Source organism: Coregonus lavaretus (assembly GCF_964263955.1).
Source record: "Coregonus lavaretus genome assembly, chromosome: 7".
Classification (NCBI taxonomy): Eukaryota; Metazoa; Chordata; class Actinopteri; order Salmoniformes; family Salmonidae; genus Coregonus; species Coregonus lavaretus.
This window is the reverse complement of record NC_139994.1, coordinates 5,686,505-5,705,060: the sequence shown is the minus strand read 5'-3', so window position 1 is coordinate 5,705,060 and position 18,556 is coordinate 5,686,505. Positions and strand designations below refer to the sequence as shown.

General features: G+C 43.9%; 1 protein-coding gene across 1 annotated transcript; it reads right to left on the bottom strand.

Annotated features, from left to right (window-relative positions):
* Positions 1-7,705: 7,705 nt before the first annotated feature.
* Positions 7,706-18,040, bottom strand: LOC311132663 (Y+L amino acid transporter 2-like; the record flags this gene model as incomplete). Its single annotated transcript, XM_084165927.1, has 9 exons — positions 17,718-18,040; positions 15,910-16,052; positions 13,110-13,235; positions 12,074-12,218; positions 11,695-11,818; positions 10,957-11,157; positions 10,348-10,497; positions 9,911-10,094; positions 7,706-7,800 (listed from the first exon to the last, which is right to left on the bottom strand). Exons 1-9 carry the CDS (start codon positions 18,023-18,025, stop codon positions 7,706-7,708), a joined length of 1,476 nt encoding a protein of 491 aa, XP_084022053.1. The 5' UTR covers positions 18,026-18,040.
* Between the last annotated feature and the right edge of the window lie 516 nt (positions 18,041-18,556).

The window sequence follows — 18,556 nt, the reverse complement described above, 5'->3', positions numbered from 1 at the left end:
CCAAGTTGGTCTTTGAAGACATCTACCTGTTTAGTGCTCTGGACAACTTGCTGTCTGAGACCTTCATGATTGTTTTGAACATCCCTCGCCAGTCCAGTTGTAACACTGTCATCCATCTCTTCCCAGCAGATTGGGACCCTGACATTGGACCACTGACATCTTCAGTCGTGTAGTTTGACCTTCGTACTGGACGTTGACGCGCACTGCACCAGAATGCGCTCTCCTGTGTATGACTTCATCACTATAGCTGAGGGCTCTAGTTTCAACTGAGGTGCTTTGGCTTTTAGGTCAACAAAAGCATGTTCTCCCAAAACGGTACGGGAAGCCCGTGTCCATCTCAAACACGACTGGGCAGTTATCCAACTCCACTGTAGTCCACAAGGGGCTTGGGGATTTCTCTTTAATCACCATTACATAGGCTGCGTCCTTGACCACCTCCTCCTCTTCTTCCTCAGATGAAGGGTAGTGGGGTTCAGCGACTTGGTGGGCTCGGGGCCCTGACTGTCTTTTAGTGGTCTGGAGTGGGTGTCTCTTCTCCCTAGACAGGTGGCGGCACGCTCGTGCGATATGGCCTTGCTTTTTTTTTTTGCAAAAGTGACATTCTGCGTCCTTAAAGCGGCAATTATTAGGTGAGTGGTTGTCTTTGCAACGATAACAAGCTTTTACGTAAGCTGTGCCTCTTCAGACAGGGCCGGTGACAGCTTGTTTAGGCTCTTAGTACTCTTAGAGGTCTGCTGCCTCTACTGCTATTACCAGGGCTGTTTTCCACGATAACTCTGCAATAGCTAGTAGGCGTCATTGTGTCTGCTCACATTCTACGGCCCATACTAGCTGATCTCTGAAACGCTCCTCTAGTGTCCCTCCAAACTCACAGCGTACTGATTCACCTGGACTTCTGCCACAGGGCTGATACTTAAACCTCTCTGCTATCACGTTGGGTTTGAGATCAAAGTGTTCTCCAACACGCCGCATCAGGTCTGCATAAGTTACTTGAGGGGTTGTTTGTTGTGTTATCAAGTCCATCACTAGTCCATACATTGTGCTTCCACATGCTGATAGTAATATTGCCCTTTTTTGTCTGGTCCTCATTCACATCGTTTGCCTCAAAGTCAAATTCAAGTCTCTCAATGTATTTGTCTCTGAATTGGGATCAAACACATCCACTTCAACAAAATATGCCATAACTTCTCAGGTTAAAATAATATATATATATATATATATATATATATATATATATATATATATATGTGTTCACCTACGGGACTCCGTTAGCAGTGTACTTCAGTCTAACAAGCAAGATTTAGCTTTCAGTGATTTCTTCACGTTCCGTTTGCTCTCTGCACTTCTCAACACTGTGTGCTTCTTGCACAGCTAACCTAGTTTTGTTTACTTCACTCACAAACTCGCTAGCTAGCTGTCGAAACTGTGACTCCGCCTCCACAACGTTGTCTCTAAGGTCTGCTAAGCGGAAGGAGCTGTAACCCCGAATCAGACAGATTACTTTTGTTCTTGTGAGAATTCTGCTTTGTCCTCGTCGCAAAATATAAACTTGACCAGACAAAGCTAGGCACATGTACTCCCTCTCAAGGTAAATCTGAACTGCTTTATTTCCTGTTTTACAGCGTTGAGTCACATCGGCAACTCCATCTAGAACTAACCCATCACTCAGGTGAAAGTGAGACATGCATGACCAGTCTATGGCTGAGATTTCATGAATAGGATAAACATCAAAAAAAATTTGTTGTATATTTCTTTATACAAAACATAATTGAGACCAGTTCGTTTTATTTCATTGGAAACATATCCTTTCTAAATTTTCCCATTTCTATGTCAGCAACTGTCAGTTTGGTTCTTCAGATAGGCTTGAAATGAAATGTCAGTAAAATGTAACTCATTTGAATATCAAGTGCTAAATTCAGAGAGCGCTGTTAACGGGTCACTGCTGGTGAATTTAACGCTGTCTTAAGAGAGCTAGCTTGGTGTACTAAGGGCATAGACTAAATTGTTGTAGAGAGCTAGCTTAGTGTACTAAGGGCATAGGCTAAAAGGTTGTAGCTGCTAGCTTGGTGTACTAAGGGCATAGGTTAAAAGGTCATAGAGAGCTAGCTTAGTGTACTAAGGGCATAGGCTAAAAGGTCAGAGCTAGCTTGGTGTACTAAGGGCATAGGCTAAAAGGTCGTAGAGAGCTAGCTTAGTGTACTAAGGGCATAGGCTAAAAGGTTGTAGCTAGCTAGCTTGGTGTACTAAGGGCATAGGCTAAAAGGTCATAGAGAGCTAGCTTAGTGTACTAAGGGCATAGGCTAAAAGGTCAGAGAGCTAGCTTAGTGTACTAAGGCATAGGCTAAACGATTGTAGCTAGCTAGCTTAGTGTACTAGGGGCATAGGCTAAACGATTGTAGCTAGCTAGCTTGGTGTAATAAGGGCATAGGCTGAACGTCAACAGAATTTACGGATCTACGTGTTCCTTTCTGGACACCAATAGGGCAACCATGGTAACAGTTAACATTGTCAGTAACTGGTGATATTGTAACATATCCTGTGTGTGCTATGGTATGCAAGGCCAATAGAATGATAGCATCCACGTGAGATCAAAAGTGGCCTAAATGCAACAGTAACTAAATTACTATCAGTTCATCAAGGACAGATTATATTGGTGAGAAATAACGCTGTAAACAGAAAAGGCAGGACAGAAAATGCAACAAACAGCAATCTCATAACACCAAATTGTATTTATTACATTTTAATTCCACTTCACATATCTGAATCACTCTAAACCACAAAGTATATACACCTTTGCATTGTAAAGCTTGTTTGTCATTTGGTGCACTGTACATTTCTCCATCAGAAAATTGAACGAATACAAAATGGAACAAAGCAGTCAGTCAGACTCACACTGGAATAATAATAATAATAATAATAATAAAATATGCCATTTAGCAGACGCTTTTATCCAAAGCGACTTACAGTCATGCGTGCATACATTTTTTATACATAATGACTCAACATGTAGACATCAACAGGACCATTAAAGAACCCCCACTAGGAGTGACTACAACTTGACCGTCAATGGAACATTTACTGTTAATAGATACAATAAACCACAACATATTGACCACAACCAGCTGCATAGGAATGAATGACAAGACCGTAGCATGACAACAACATGAGCAAACGGAATTGGAATGCAAATGGAATGAGAATGCTTCAGTTAAATGTTCTGAAGGATGAATTGATGGGTGGTGGGTATATAAGGGACTGGGAGGTATGTTTCCATGTGCACCGTGCAATGCATTCAATTGACATAAACATATGGACAGTAAAGATGTTGCAGATAGACAAAATACTACAGTCATTACAAAAGACTCTCTTCATGGTATGAGAGGAACAACTTCAAGGACACACCACCATAGCCTGGTTTCGTAAGAGCTGGCAAGACGGCACAAACAGATCTGGGACCAGGCTAACACGACCATACTGCATCTCCCACGTAATACATCTTGTGCATTACAACTACATAGAAGGCTACACCCCCTGCACTCTACAAGGTGTCGAAAGCGTTCCACAGGGATGCTGGCCCATGTTGACTCCAATGCTTCCCACAGTTGTGTCAAGTTGGCTGGATGTCCTCTGGGTGGTGGACCATTCTTGATACACACGGGAAACTGTCGAGCTTGAAAAAGCCAGAAGCGTTGCAGTTGATACAAACCAGTGGGCCTGACACCTACTACCATACCCCGTTCAAAAGGCACTTACATCTTTGGTCTTTCCCATTCAACCTCTGAATGGCACACACACAATCCATGTCTCAACGCTTAATAATCCTTCTTTAACCTGTCTCCTCCCCTTCATCTACACTGATTGAAGTGGATTTAACAAGTGACATCAATAAGGGATCATAGCTTTCACCTGGTCAGTCTGTCATGGTAAGTTCTCAGTGTATATTTGAAATGTAATTAAATTTGTGCCACGCTTAGTGTGTGCGCGCGCACACACACACACACACACACACACACACACACACACACAGTACTCTAACAAGATGAACCAGAGAAACTGTACACCACAAGTCTGCCCCCCCATGCGAGAAATACAATTCAAAAGTTCAGACACCCAAATATAAACATTCCTACAAAAGATACCAGTGCACCAGTACTAAAGATTTAGGCAGAAATACCTAATGTTGTTCTGTAAAGTGATGGTCCTTGTAAAGTGATGAGCGATCATTGTGAAGTTAAACCTTAGACTTGTAAAGGAACATGCTGTACACACATCTGTATACACCGTGAGTTAGGAATGCTGGTAGGAAACGGCAAAAAATATTACCTAAAAAAAACTGGACTTAGTCCTGTGGATGGACTGTATCAAGTTGGTGAGTTCATTTGTTAAAAATGTCACTGGTTTGGAATCCATAGTCATGCAGTCATCTTGAGTAAAAAGGCAAAAAGTGACAAAAACCAAAAGGAGTGGAAGAAGAAGTGACGTCACCAAGAGTGACATAGATAATGCGAGTGAGATGAGTCTACGTTCTACATTTGTTCGGCCCTAATCCAACCAGAAGAATTGATAAATGTCAAACGGGCATATGTGCTGTATACCTGCCCACTGACAACAATCAAAAGTTACATAAAAATACTCCAAACACATTAAAATGGCAGTCATACATCCTTGGAATTGTTTAAATTTCACAATCAGTTCATGTAAGACAAACAAATGAATTTGATTGACAGGTGAAGGGACTTGGTGAACAGCTCTGGATGAAATAAGAGAGAACGTTACATTAAAGCAAAATACAAATATAAAAACGCACAAAACCTTCTCTCAAATTTTGTGCACAAGTATGTTTCCATCCCTGTAAGTGAGCATTTCTCATTTGCCAAGATAATCAATCCAACTGACAGGTGTGGCATATCAAGAAGCTGATTAAACATAATTATCATTACACAGGTGCACCTTGTTCTAGGGACAATACAAGGACACTAAAATGTGCAGTTAAGTCACACAACACAATGCCACAGATGTCTCAAGTTGAGGGAGTGTGCAATTGGCATGCTGACTTCAGGAATGTTCAGGAGAGCTGTTGCCAGAGAATTAAACATTAATTTCTACCATAGGCCGATCCAACGCCGACCACGTGTATGGCGTCGTGTGGGCGAGCGGTTTGCTGATGTCAACATTGTGAACAGAGTGTCCCATGGTGGCGGTGGGGTAATGGTATGGGCAGGCATAAGCTATGGACAATTAACAGAATTGTATTTTAATCAACAGCAATTTGAATGCACAGAGATACCATGACAAGTCCTGAGGCCCATTGTCGTGCCATTCATCCGCCGCCATCACCTTATGTTTTAGCATGATAATGCACTGCCCCATGTCGCAAGGATCTGTACACAATTTCTGTACGCTGAACATTTCCCAGTTCTTCCATGGCCTGCATACTCAGACATGTCACCCATTGAGCATGTTTGGGATGCTCTGGATCGACAGGTACGACAGCGTGTTCCAGTTCTCGCCAATATCCAGCGACTCAGTAAAATCTTTTGAAATAGTTGCAAGTTGCGTTTATATTTTTGCTCAGTATACATACACCAATAAAAGAGCGAATACAGAACAAAAACTTTTGGATGGCATTTACTAAGTCTGGATTTTTCAAGTCCCCTGAATGCAGACAGTACTCGACAACATTGACTGACTCATCCCTCAACAACCTGAAGTTCATAAAACTACCACTAGATGGTGCATGGAAATCAAAATGTCCCGGCCAGTAGCTGTAATATTTGGTCTGGGGTCTCAATGAATTGCACTGTAACGAAGATGTTGCATTCCTCTTAAAGAATGCAGCTGACAGGATGTTCAATTAAAAATGGCATGAATGTGCATATATGGCATTGGATCCTACTAAATTCATGTTGTAGGATTTCTAGGTCTAAAACAAGATGACAAAAGAACAATAGAAAGTGAGACATGCATGACAATTCTATGGCTGAGAGATTTCATGAATAGGATAACCATCTCAATTGCAAAAAAGGGTATATATGTTTTCATACAAAACGTAATTGTGACCAGTCCTGTATATCATTGGAAACATCCATTCTACATTCTCCCATTTCTACATCAGCAACTCAGTTTGGTTCTTCAGAAACTATTATGGTTTGAAATGAAATATCTCAGTAAAATGTAACTAATTTGACTACGGAGTGCTGTTAACATGTCGCTGTAGCCGACTTCAACGCTGACTGAGAAAGCTAGCTAGATTGGTGTACTAAGGGCATTGGCCAGAGGTAGCTAGGCAACTAGATTCAGCCACAGGCCGATTTCTTTCAGAGCATATGGACGGGGTGGGACGACAAAATGACAACCATTTCTACACTGCAAATTGACTACGACTAAGCCCAAAAATAAATTGTATTTGAAAATAATAATTTCATATCTTGACTAGATATTTTTTTATTTGTGGGAATACTTGAACAGACTTCCTAAATTAACCTCATTTTTTGCTGAATTCCTGATTTTAAAGTATTTTGACTTTTCCCTTTACCAAAAAACGAAAGTCCTAAAAACTGTTGCCAACCCCTGGAATAGGTTATCATATCCTGTGAGTGCTATGTACGGACTGTTGCCAACCCCTGGAATAGGTTATCATATCCTGTGAGTGCTATGTACGGACTGTTGCCAACCCCTGGAATAGGTTATCATATCCTGTGAGTGCTATGTACGGTATGTGAGGTCAGTCCATCAAGGACAGATTACACTGGTGAGAAATAAAGCTGTGAACAGAAACGCAGGACAGAAAATGAACATAAACAGCAATCTTTTGTCATGGGAACGAGTGAGTCATCAGGGAGAATAGCTTAACTTGCTAGAGACAAATAAAGAACACAGACCCAAATAGGAAACACTTTGTTCTTCTAATCCAGTCGGTCAAATTCACCAATAAACATTACTTCAAAGACATAATGGCTCAACCCATGCCAGTTTCCATACAGTACATATGTCAAAGTCACTTGACACGATCACTAAGTGGATGGAATAATCTTCAGTGACCCTTGTCCAGTACAGGAGAGTACAGACCTAAAACTGTCAGACAGGTCATTGAAAGGCAGTTTGTTGGTGCACTCCACACCTGGCCTAAGGAAAGTAAAGCCGGGCCAGAACAGGCATCTTTGACTAACCCCTCCAACTTAAAAAAAAAAACATCACTTTAATATCCAACTCATTCAATATCTAGATAAAGCAACAGACACTTCAATCTCCACTAACTTCAAACCTAATCTTTGGTCAGTAGGTCCTGCTATTTGAAAACCTCCTCCTAAATGGTCAGTAGTACATCCTGTTAAAATCTCCATTTGGGTTTCTAGCTTTTTTAATTTTTTTATGGTTCAACGTCCATAGTTGACAGTCTCCATAGTTGACAGTCTCCATAGGTGTAACTAGTAGGCGTGAACTACATTGTGCTGTTTGCATGTGGATGTAGTGGGTCACCAGCAGTAGAAAGTGGCTTTCCTCAGGCCAACCATAACACTGAACACAACACTCACTGTGCAGTCCCATAGGAAATCCAGGTCCGGGGTAAAAAAAAGAAGAAAAACAGCTTCTCGATAAGTGTTGTGGAGAGGAGGTCAGTGGAGTGTAGCTATGGTGGTGGGCTGTATGTTCCACCCTATGGCTTGGTGTCTCCCTCCATCCCTGCACACCTTCCATCTAGCCCTTACTCCAGCTTCTCCTCAGGGATGTTGTCCAGGTTTAGGTCAGGTGAGACCACACAGCACAGACACAGCTTCTGGGTGTTCAGGGAGATCACGTCTGAGTAAAGGAAATACAACCAAGAAGTGTCAAAACCAAGCACAGCTCATCAGAGCAAAGTGTTACAACTTTTATAGTGCCCCCAACTACATTTTAGTCATTTAGCAGACGCTCTTATCCAGAGCGACTTACAGTTAGTGAATGCATACATGTTTTTTTTTCTTCTCATACTGGCCCCCCGTGGGAAACAAACCCACATCCATGCCGGCCAAACCCTCCCCTACCTTGGACGACGCTGGACCAATTGTGCAGCGCCCATGGGTCTCCCGGTCGCGGCCGGCTGCGACAGAGCCTGGACACAAACCAGGATCTCTAGTGGCACAGCGATGCAGTGCCTTAGACCACTGCGCCACATTGTAGGATTTTTTATGAATTTATTTGCAAATTATGGTGGAAAATAAGTATTTGGTCACCTACAAACAAGCAAGATTTCTGGCTCTCACAGACCTGTAACTACTTCTTTAAGAGGCTCCTCTGTCCTCCACTCGTTACCTGTATTAATGGCACCTGTTTGAACTTGTTATCAGTATAAAAGACCTGTCCACAACCTCAAACAGTCACACTCCAAACTCCACTATGGCCAAGACCAAAGAGCCGTCAAAGGACACCAGAAACAAAATTGTAGATCTGCACCAGGCTGGGAAGTCTGAATCTGCAATAGGTAAGCAGCTTGGTTTGAAGAAATCAACTGTGGGAGCAATTATTAGGAAATGGAAGACATACAAGACCACTGATAATCTCCCTCGATCTGGGGCTCCACGCAAGATCTCACCCCGTGGGGTCAAAATGATCACAAGAACGGTGAGCAAAAATCCCAGAACCACACGGGGGGACCTAGTGAATGACCTGCAGAGAGCTGGGACCAAAGTAACAAAGCCTACCATCAGTAACACACTACGCCGCCAGGGACTCAAATCGTGCAGTGACAGACGTGTCCCCCTGCTTAAGCCAGTACATGTCCAGGCCCGTCTGAAGTTTGCTAGAGTGCATTTGGATGATCCAGAAGAGGATTGGGAGAATGTCATATGGTCAGATTAAACCAAAATAGAACTTTTTGGTAAAAACTCAACTCGTCGTGTTTGGAGGACAAAGAATGCTGAGTTGCATCCAAAGAACACCATACCTACTGTGAAGCATGGGGGTGGAAACATCATGCTTTGGGGCTGTTTTTCTGCAAAGGGACCAGGACGACTGATCCGTGTAAAGGAAAGAATGAATGGGGCCATGTATCGTGAGATTTTGAGTGAAAACCTCCTTCCATCAGCAAGGGCAATGAAGCTGAAACGTGGCTGGGTCTTTCAGCATGACAATGATCCCAAACACACCGCCCGGGCAACGAAGGAGTGGCTTCGTAAGAAGCATTTCAAGGTCCTGGAGTGGCCTAGCCAGTCTCCAGATCTCAACCCCATAGAAAATCTTTGGAGGGAGTTGAAAGTCCGTGTTGCCCAGCGACAGCCCCAAAACATCACTGCTCTAGAGGAGATCTGCATGGAGGAATGGGCCAAAATACCAGCAACAGTGTGTGAAAACCTTGTGAAGACTTACAGAAAACGTTTGACCTGTGTCATTGCCAACAAAGGGTATATAACAAAGTATTGAGAAACTTTTGTTATTGACCAAATACTTATTTTCCACCATAATTTGCAAATCAATTCATTAAAAATCCTACAATGTGATTCTCTGGATTTTTTCCCCTCAATTTGTCTGTCATAGTTGACGTGTACCTATAATGAAAATTACAGGCCTCTCTCATCTTTTTAAGTGGGAGAACTTGCACAATTGGTGGCTGACTAAATACTTTTTTTCCCCCACTGTATATGCTGGCTTTAAACAAACCTATTATTCCCCTTCAATCTCTCCTCTTGAAGCACGTCAGCTCTAATCATTATAATACAACCTGTAACATTGTTAAAGGAAAAATCCACTCAAAGGAAAAATCCACTCAAACTATTAGTCCACTCAAACTATTAGTCCACTCTCGATACAGTCCCAAAATGTTTCGCATGTCAGCAGTCAAGTTTAAGATATTGGACTTTCAAGAAGCAAAGTGTCACTTGATCATATGACGGTAGAGCGGGGCTAGGGTTACAGAAAAGGCTAGAGGTCTCACCGAGCATCCTGCCCAGGAAGGCAGGTCTGGAGGAGGGGGGCAGGTGGATACAGACGTAGTACACTGGAGCTCCAGACAGAGCCACGCCGATGCCCACCAGAGAGTTGATGGTGTCGCTGTAGAGTGGTACTACAACCAGGAACACACTGCATAGGCAGTATACTATAGGGAAGAAGAGGGAGAGCTGGGGAGAGGGGAGGGGGTGAGAGAAAACATGTGCACAAAAGAGATGGAGAGGAAATCTACCAACCATCATCTTCCCACAAATTCATCAAAGCAGTTGATAAAAAAAATATAACTGAAAAGGTAATTTCAAGGATTTGAGCTACATTCTATACCAATTAATAACATCTTTAAAATATAATAGAACTTAAATTGTCCATCCAGAAGGGACATTTAGCTTTGGCATCACCTTAAAATAAGTATTAAAACCTTACCTTGACGGGCCGGTGCATGTCCGGAGCTTTGACACGGAGGTATATCTGGCTGGCGATGGACAGACCGATGAACAGCCAGTAGTTGAAGCTGAAGTAGTTGATGAGCTGGAACACGTCCTTCACACACAGGTAGATCAGAGACATGCCGCCCTGCAGGAGACACAGAACACTTCATAAATCTGATCCTAGATCAGAGACATGCCGCCCTGCAGGAGACACACAGAACACACTTCAATCTGATCCTAGATCAGAGACATGCCGCCCTGCAGGAGACACAGAACACTTCATAAATCTGATCCTAGATCAGAGACATGCCGCCCTGCAGGAGACACACAGAACACACTTCAATCTGATCCTAGATCAGAGACATGCCGCCCTGCAGGAGACACATTGGCCATGGACTTTGTAGGGAGGACCCATGGTTGATGTTGCGTTGTCATGGAGCCACTGCTCCCGGGTGGAAAATACATTAGTAATGTCCATACAGGATAGAACCTGAACCTGACCAGGAGATTTACACAGAGATAATTATTTTAAAGCTTATATATGCAACATCACACTACCCACCCATCAATGTGTGACATGACATTTAAGTCGTCATTCACTTACATTGAAGAGCAGGGCTGGGATGGGTGTGTAGCGCTTGACGTGGATCATGCAGAGGACGTTGGGTAAATGGCCCTCCCTGGAGCCCACGAAGAACAGCCTGGAGGCAGCGATGATGGAGGAGTTGAGTCCTCCGTAACAGGAAATGGCCACTGACAAGGGGATTAGCCACCAAGCCCAGCCCAGCACCTCATCAGCAAACGTCTGCAGAGAAAGAAAACAGCATAGGTTCACAGCTGTGATTTGTATACAGCAACCAGAGTCAGTCAATTCCATTTATATTCAGTCCATTCAGCAATTCAGCGTCTTTCCATGGAGAAAATTGTAATAGGGATTTTCTGTTTACTTCCTGAATTGACCTCATCTCTGCTAGCTACTGTCAACGCGCCTAAAACGCTCCCTTACTCAGGGCATTCTGTAATTACATGATCATCATTGATTAGCATTGTCCTGTGTACAAGCCAACCTCATCAACTATATGACTTCCTTAACCTGGTTATCATGTGATCTATCCTCACTGGAGAGCAGTGCATCTGGTCCAGCTGGTGCCTCAGAGGAACCAGAGAACACAGCAACAGCTGGTCAATTAGCTACACTGGACAGATGCTGTCAATAAGACCTACCTCGTGACCTGCTAATGGTTTAACCATGGTGTGTGTGTGTGTGTGTGTCTTGATCATGATTGACTTCACATGGCAGTTGCCAACTCATCCATACCCTCAAACCCTGAGTAGAACTCACCACAGCAACAGCCTCACTGGCCAGCACGGTTTCAGCATTCATCACAGTGTAGTAGGCAACGTTAGTCAGGATGTAGATCACTGTGACGATGGGCATGGAGATCCCTATGGCCAACGGGAGGTTCCTGGTAGGAATGGATAAACAAATTGATAGAACCCTTTATAAAAACAACAAGGTCACCCTTTGTGGGGAGACAAACCTCGAGAGGAACCAGACGGGCAGGACCTACGTTCCTTTTCTATATACCACCACCACAGTCGGACAAAGACAGTCAAGGAATGACAAGGTATTGCAGTGCAGGGATGGTGGAGCCAACAACTTGGTCTATTTTCCTGTGTGTATTTCTAGAAACATCATGAGGGGGGGGGGCCCTCCTCACCTCTCCGGGTTCTTGATCTCCTCGGTGATGAAGTTGAGTGTGTCCCAGCCGGAGTAGGAGTACAGCGCAGCATACAGAGCCAGGGTCATATCCCCAGGGTTCACTTTAGAACCCTTAAACGAATCCTCAAAGTTCTGCGTCTGGCCTGAAGAAGACAGAGGAGAGGGGGGGGGGGGGTAACGATGAATTATAGTTATTAATTGGATATACTGTTGTTTAATGAGTTATAGAATTGGGTTATATAGCCTAGCTATTTTCCAGCTGTACTCAACGCATGCACCACCAACAGCAATATGACCGGTTAGCAATATGACCGGTTAGCAATATGGCACACCCATATGACCGGTTAGCAATATGGCACACCCATATGACCGGTTAGCAATATGGCACACCCATATGACCGGTTAGCAATATGGCCGGTTAGCAATATGGCCGGTTAGCAATATGGCACACCCATATGACCGGTTAGCAATATGGCCGGTTAGCAATATGGCCGGTTAGCAATATGGCACACCCATATGACCGGTTAGCAATATGGCACACCCATATGACCGGTTAGCAATATGGCACACCCATATGACCGGTTAGCAATATGGCACACCCATATGACCGGTTAGCAATATGGCACACCCATATGACCGGTTAGCAATATGGCACACCCATATGACCGGTTAGCAATATGGCACACCCATATGACCGGTTAGCAATATGGCACACCCATATGACCGGTTAGCAATATGGCACACCCATATGGCCGGTTAGCAATATGGCACACCCATATGGCCGGTTAGCAATATGGCACACCCATATGGCCGGTTAGCAATATGGCACACCCATATGGCCGGTTAGCAATATGGCACACCCATATGGCCGGTTAGCAATATGGCACACCCATATGACCGGTTAGCAATATGGCACACCCATATGACCGGTTAGCAATATGGCACACCCATATGACCGGTTAGCAAGTAAAGCTCTATCATGAAGGCAGCAGGACATTGTCATGGTTACACAGGTGTATCCCCAGGTGCCATACCTTGTATCAGCTTGATCATCCCAGTGATGATGATGACGATGAGAGCCAAGACCTTCGCTACTGTAGAGACCACCTGGAGGATGGCCCCCCACTTCACCTTCATACAGTTCACACACGTTAGGAGACCTAGGAGGAGGAGGAGAAGAGGAGAGATCAGTATGGTTTTGACAGGGGAACTAGAAGGAGGAGAGATCAGTATGGGTTTGACAGGGGAACTAGAAGGAGGAGAGATCAGTGTGTGTGTGTGTGTGGTTGACAGGGGAGTCCTCAGGTATAGAGAAAACCTGAAATTGACCATGGCAATCCTGGTTAAAATCTGTTTACCATGAGTACAACAACTTGCTGACTCACCAAGCTAGTGGAACTAGAAATGGATAGAGATTCAGACCTGATAAAGCAAGCCTAGCTAGTGGAACTAGAAACGGATAGAGATTCAGACCTGATAAAGCAAGCCTAGTTAGTGGAACTAGAAATGCTACCAATAAAGCAGAGTAACAGTGTGATAAGGCTAATGGCTTAGAAATTATTCCAGTTATACAACGGGTGGGTCTAATCCTGAATGCTGATTGATTAAAAGCGTATTCCAGCTGGTGTCTATTCCACAAGTTACCACCGGCTAAATCTATGACGTTAAAATGCCTATTTACTCTGTTCCATCTGACTGCGCAAACCACTGTCATCAGCCCAGGCAGGGAAGTTATAAATAATAATAATAAGCCATTTAGCATATTTTCGAGGGCCGGCAAACCGTGCCAATATATCCTCCAAACACCGGCGTCGAGGGCATTATCACTTAGTCAGATAAACCCATCTCTATCCACCACTACAGAGAGTTGATAACAACATTACAGTCCAGGAGAACAGGAGTCCCTCCATCATGTAAAGTAATCCCCATCAGATAACATTCAGCAGGACAGTGTGCACCTGCAGGCACAGAGAGTGAGGGATTTGACTTAAATCACTGTGCTGCATAGCAATTTCCGCTCTACTGGCATGTACCCTGGTCCCAGTGGATATGTGCAAGGCTTTTGCATGGTCATCCCAGAAAGAGCCGGAAAGGAAAATAAGCCTGAAGCCTCTTACTGTATTTACAAGTGTAACGTTTTGAATAGCTATCCTTATTTTGTTGGTCTATACCAGGGGTATTCAACTATTAACCAGCAGGATCCGGACCTCGTAGGGTTTCTGTCCAACCTGATCTCCCAGGTCTAAACGAGTCCCTGATTAGAGGTGAACAATGAAAAAATGCAGTGGAACTGGCGTCGAGGTCCAGAGTTGAGTTTGAAGGGTTTAATAACGCAACTCTCGACCTCGAAGACAGTTCCCACTGCGCTTTTTCCATTGTTGCCCTCTAATCAGGGACTGATTTAGACCTGGGACACCAGGTGTGTGTAATTAATTATCAGGTAGACCAGAAAACCAGCAGGCTCCTGACCTCATAGGTTCAGAGTTGAATACCCCTGGTCTATTCTATGGTATGTTAATAGCTGCATGCACACACAGGAAACAGGAATGTGGCTTTGGCCACACCACATCCAAAGCTAATGGAAGGACAGTGTAAACAGAACATTTCCAAATCTGATGTTGAAGAGAGGCGGATCTTACTACACATATTTTACTCATGTCAAGACGGCATACAGTGTAATATGAACATCAAACAGATTAGCGGTTGTGTGCGAATAGATACATCGGAAATTAAATCAAGGGTTTGAACAAGGTCCTAATGTTGCTGGTCAGTGTTTTTATGCTTCAGGGAGAATTTCTATAATAATATAATATGCCATTTAGCAGACGCTCTTATCCAAAGCCACTTAGTCATGTGTGCATACATTTTTACGTATGGGTGGTCCCAGGGATCGAACCCACTACCTTGGCGTTACAAGCGCCATGCTCTACCAATTGAGCTACAGAGGCCATTCTACAATGGCTTCACACGACAACCAAATGCTTCCATGACAAGAGAATCATGCTGTTGTTATGGCCTATGGCATTTATGTACACCAAGTCCTGTGTTTTGGCAACATGGATTCTTTCACATAGGGTATTGTTATAGCCACACCTTTTCAGAAACATGTAACCATGTGTAGCATATACCGTTACAATGTAAAGGACACTCAAAATCCCCAAAACTAATTCTAAGCTTTTAGTACAGCAACTTCATTTCCCTAAAACACGATAAATAAGTAAAGCTTTTCAGTTCACTAATAGGATGTCAGGTTGCCTCAGCATAGACCTCAGCCTCTTACACTAACCAGAGAATCAGTCCTCCTTTACTCACTCATCATTCATGAAGGAAGTGTTTGAATGTGAATGTTTAACCAGGGCCCAGAGAGAAAGAGCACTGACAGCATGGCCTAATTCCTGAGGGCATTCAACTAAACACCACATCAGGCTCCTTTGATTTGTTATATCTGCGTGATTCAACAGAACACCTTCTGAGCCTTCTCCATGTTTGTCAGACAACAAAGCACATATCTGACCTTGAGGGGCTCCAAATGAACACAAACACACGCATATTCCCCTGAAAACCACAGCAATGCAACAGGATATGAAAGCTACAAAGTAAACACACAGGTGCACTTTAAAGACCTGCAGGGCAGGTAAGCATTAAGGGAGGACAAACATCAAAAGGAATGTAGTAGTGTGATCAAACTTCTGGGTTGAGTTCAGTAGCACAAAGTAGAAAAACATTTTGCAACCGAGAACAGAAATCTGTGTTCTTATTGGACAAGTTCAGGAAGTATCTCCGTACTTCAAAACAGGCAGAGGGAGGAAAATAAGTGAGCTCAGCTCATCTTACCGATGATGGCTGCTGCTATGAGTCTCACAGCATCGTAAGGGGCTGTGCAGGTGGGGTAGAAGGGCTGCACAAGGTAGTTGGAGAAGGTGAGGGCTATGACAGCCTGGCAGGCTGGCTCCACGATCATCAGGGATGTCCACAGCCTGATAATTAAAAACAAGAAGAAATTAGAGAATTAATGAATAAATTACAATTTATATAGAGCTTTTATAGATGCTCAAAGCCCTATACATAAAATAGATTTTGTACTTTGGTAAATAGATTCTCTCAATGAGAAACCTACAGTGAGGGGAAAAAAGTATTTGCTCCCCTGCTGATTTTGTACGTTTGCCTACTGACAAAGACATGATCAGTGTATAATTTTAATGGTAGGTTTATTTGAACAGTGAGACAGAATAACAACAACAAAAATCCAGGAAAACGCATGTCAAAAATGTTATAAATTGATTTGCATTTTAATGAGGGAAATAAGTATTTGACCCCTCTGCAAAACATGACTTAGTACTTGGTGGCAAAACCCTTGTTGGCAATCACAGATGTCAGACGTTTCTTGTAGCCACCAGGTTTACACACATCTCAGGAGTGATTCTGTCCCACTCCTCTTTGTAGATCTTCTCCAAGTCATTAAGGTTGAGGCTGATGTTTGGCAACTCGAACATTCAGCTCCCTCCACAGATTTTCTATGGGATTAAGGTCTGGAGACTGGCTAGGCCACTCCAGGACCTTAATGTGCTTCTTCTTGAGCCACTCCTTTGTTGCCTTGGCCGTGTGTTTTGGGTCATGCTGGAATACCCATCCACGACCCATTTTCAATGCCCTGGCTGAGGGAAGGAGGTTCTCACCCAAGATTTGACAGTACGTGGCCCCGTCCATCAACCCTTTGATGCGGTGAAGTTGTCCTGTCCCCTTAGCAGAAAAACACCCCCAAAGCATAATGTTTCCACCTCCATGTTTGACGGTGGGGATGGTGTTCTTGGGGTCATAGGCAGCATTCCTCCTCCTCCAAACACGGCGAGTTGAGTTGATGCCAAAGAGCTCGATTTTGGTCTCATCTGACCACAACACTTTCACCCAGTTCTCCTCTGAATCATTCAGATGTTCATTGGCAAACTTCAGACAGGCCTGTATATGTGCTTTCTTGAGCAGGGGGACCTTGCGGGCGCTGCAGGATTTCAGTCCTTCACAGCGTAGCGTGTTACCAATTGTTTTCTTGGTGACTATGGTCCCAGCTGAGGGAGATTGACAGTTCTTTTGTGTTTCTTCCATTTGCGAATAATCGCACCAACTGTTGTCACCTTCTCACCAAGCTGCTTGGCGATGGTCTTGTAGCCCATTCCAGCCTTGTGTAGGTCTACAATATTGTCCCTGACATCCTTGGAGAGCTCTTTGGTATTGGCCACGTTGGAGAGTTTGGAATCTGATTGATTGATTGCTTCTGTGGACAGGTGTCTTTTATACAGATAACAAGCTGAGATTAGGAGCACTCCGTTTAAGAGTGTGCTCCTAATCTCAGCTTGTTACCTGTATAAAAGACACCTGGGAGCCAGAAATCTTTCTGATTGAGAGGGGGTCAAATACTTATTTCCCTCATTAAAATGCTAATCCATTTATTACATTTTTTACATGCATTTTTCTGGATTTCTGTGTTGTCATTCGGTCTCTCGCTGTTCAAATAAACCTACCATTAAAATTATAGACTGATCATTTATTTGTCAGTGGGCAAACATACAAAATCAGCAGGGGATCAAATACTTTTTTCCCCTCACTGTATATACATCTGAAAGTGGAATAAGAGGGGGGAACCTCACCTAATAAAAGCCAGGAAGCCTCCAAAGGACTCCAGGATATATGCATAGCTGGCCCCAGACTTGCGGATGGTTGTTCCCAGCTCGGCGTAGCACAGAGCCCCGAACACGGAGAAGACCCCGCCGATGGCCCACACCACCAGAGACAGCCCGAAGGAGCCTGTGTAGAAGAGAACCCCTTTGGGAGACACAAAGATGCCCGAGCCGATCATGTTGCCCACGATGAGGCAGACCCCGTGGAGCAGAGAGATCTCCTGCTTCAGACGCATGGAGCCAGTCGACAAGGTGTCGGCGTCTTTCTCAGCCCCCATGGTGATGGTTTGGGTGGGGGCAGAGACAGGGGTAAAGGACTGGAGAGAGGGCTGGAGGGATGAAGAACTGGAGACGGGTGGAGGGACAAGGACAGAGGTGGGTGCAGCACGTCACTAAGCAAGGCCACGGTGTCTTGTGCTCTCAACTGATGGTCATCATGTTGTCCTTAATCAGCTGGACACGTTCGACAAACAAGGCTGTAGGGAAATTAGGACAGTAAAATGTTAGCGCAGGAGGCTAGACAACATAACTTCCCATGTGAAACTGTTAGGCCTCAGGCAATGACTTCTTGTATTAGGTACTGTAAACTGCAGCATTTGAGGAATAGAATCCAAAAGAAACCAGAAATATTAACCAGATACCTAGCTAAACCTACATATGCAGCAGATGACAAACTACTTAAAAGAGAACTACAAAACACGTATCAGGTCTACAGTCTCTCTACAGTGTGTCTGCGCCACAAGCAGCAGCAGAGGAGGAGTTCAAATCATTAGTGTTTCTGGGTATTTGTATTTATTATGGATCTCTGA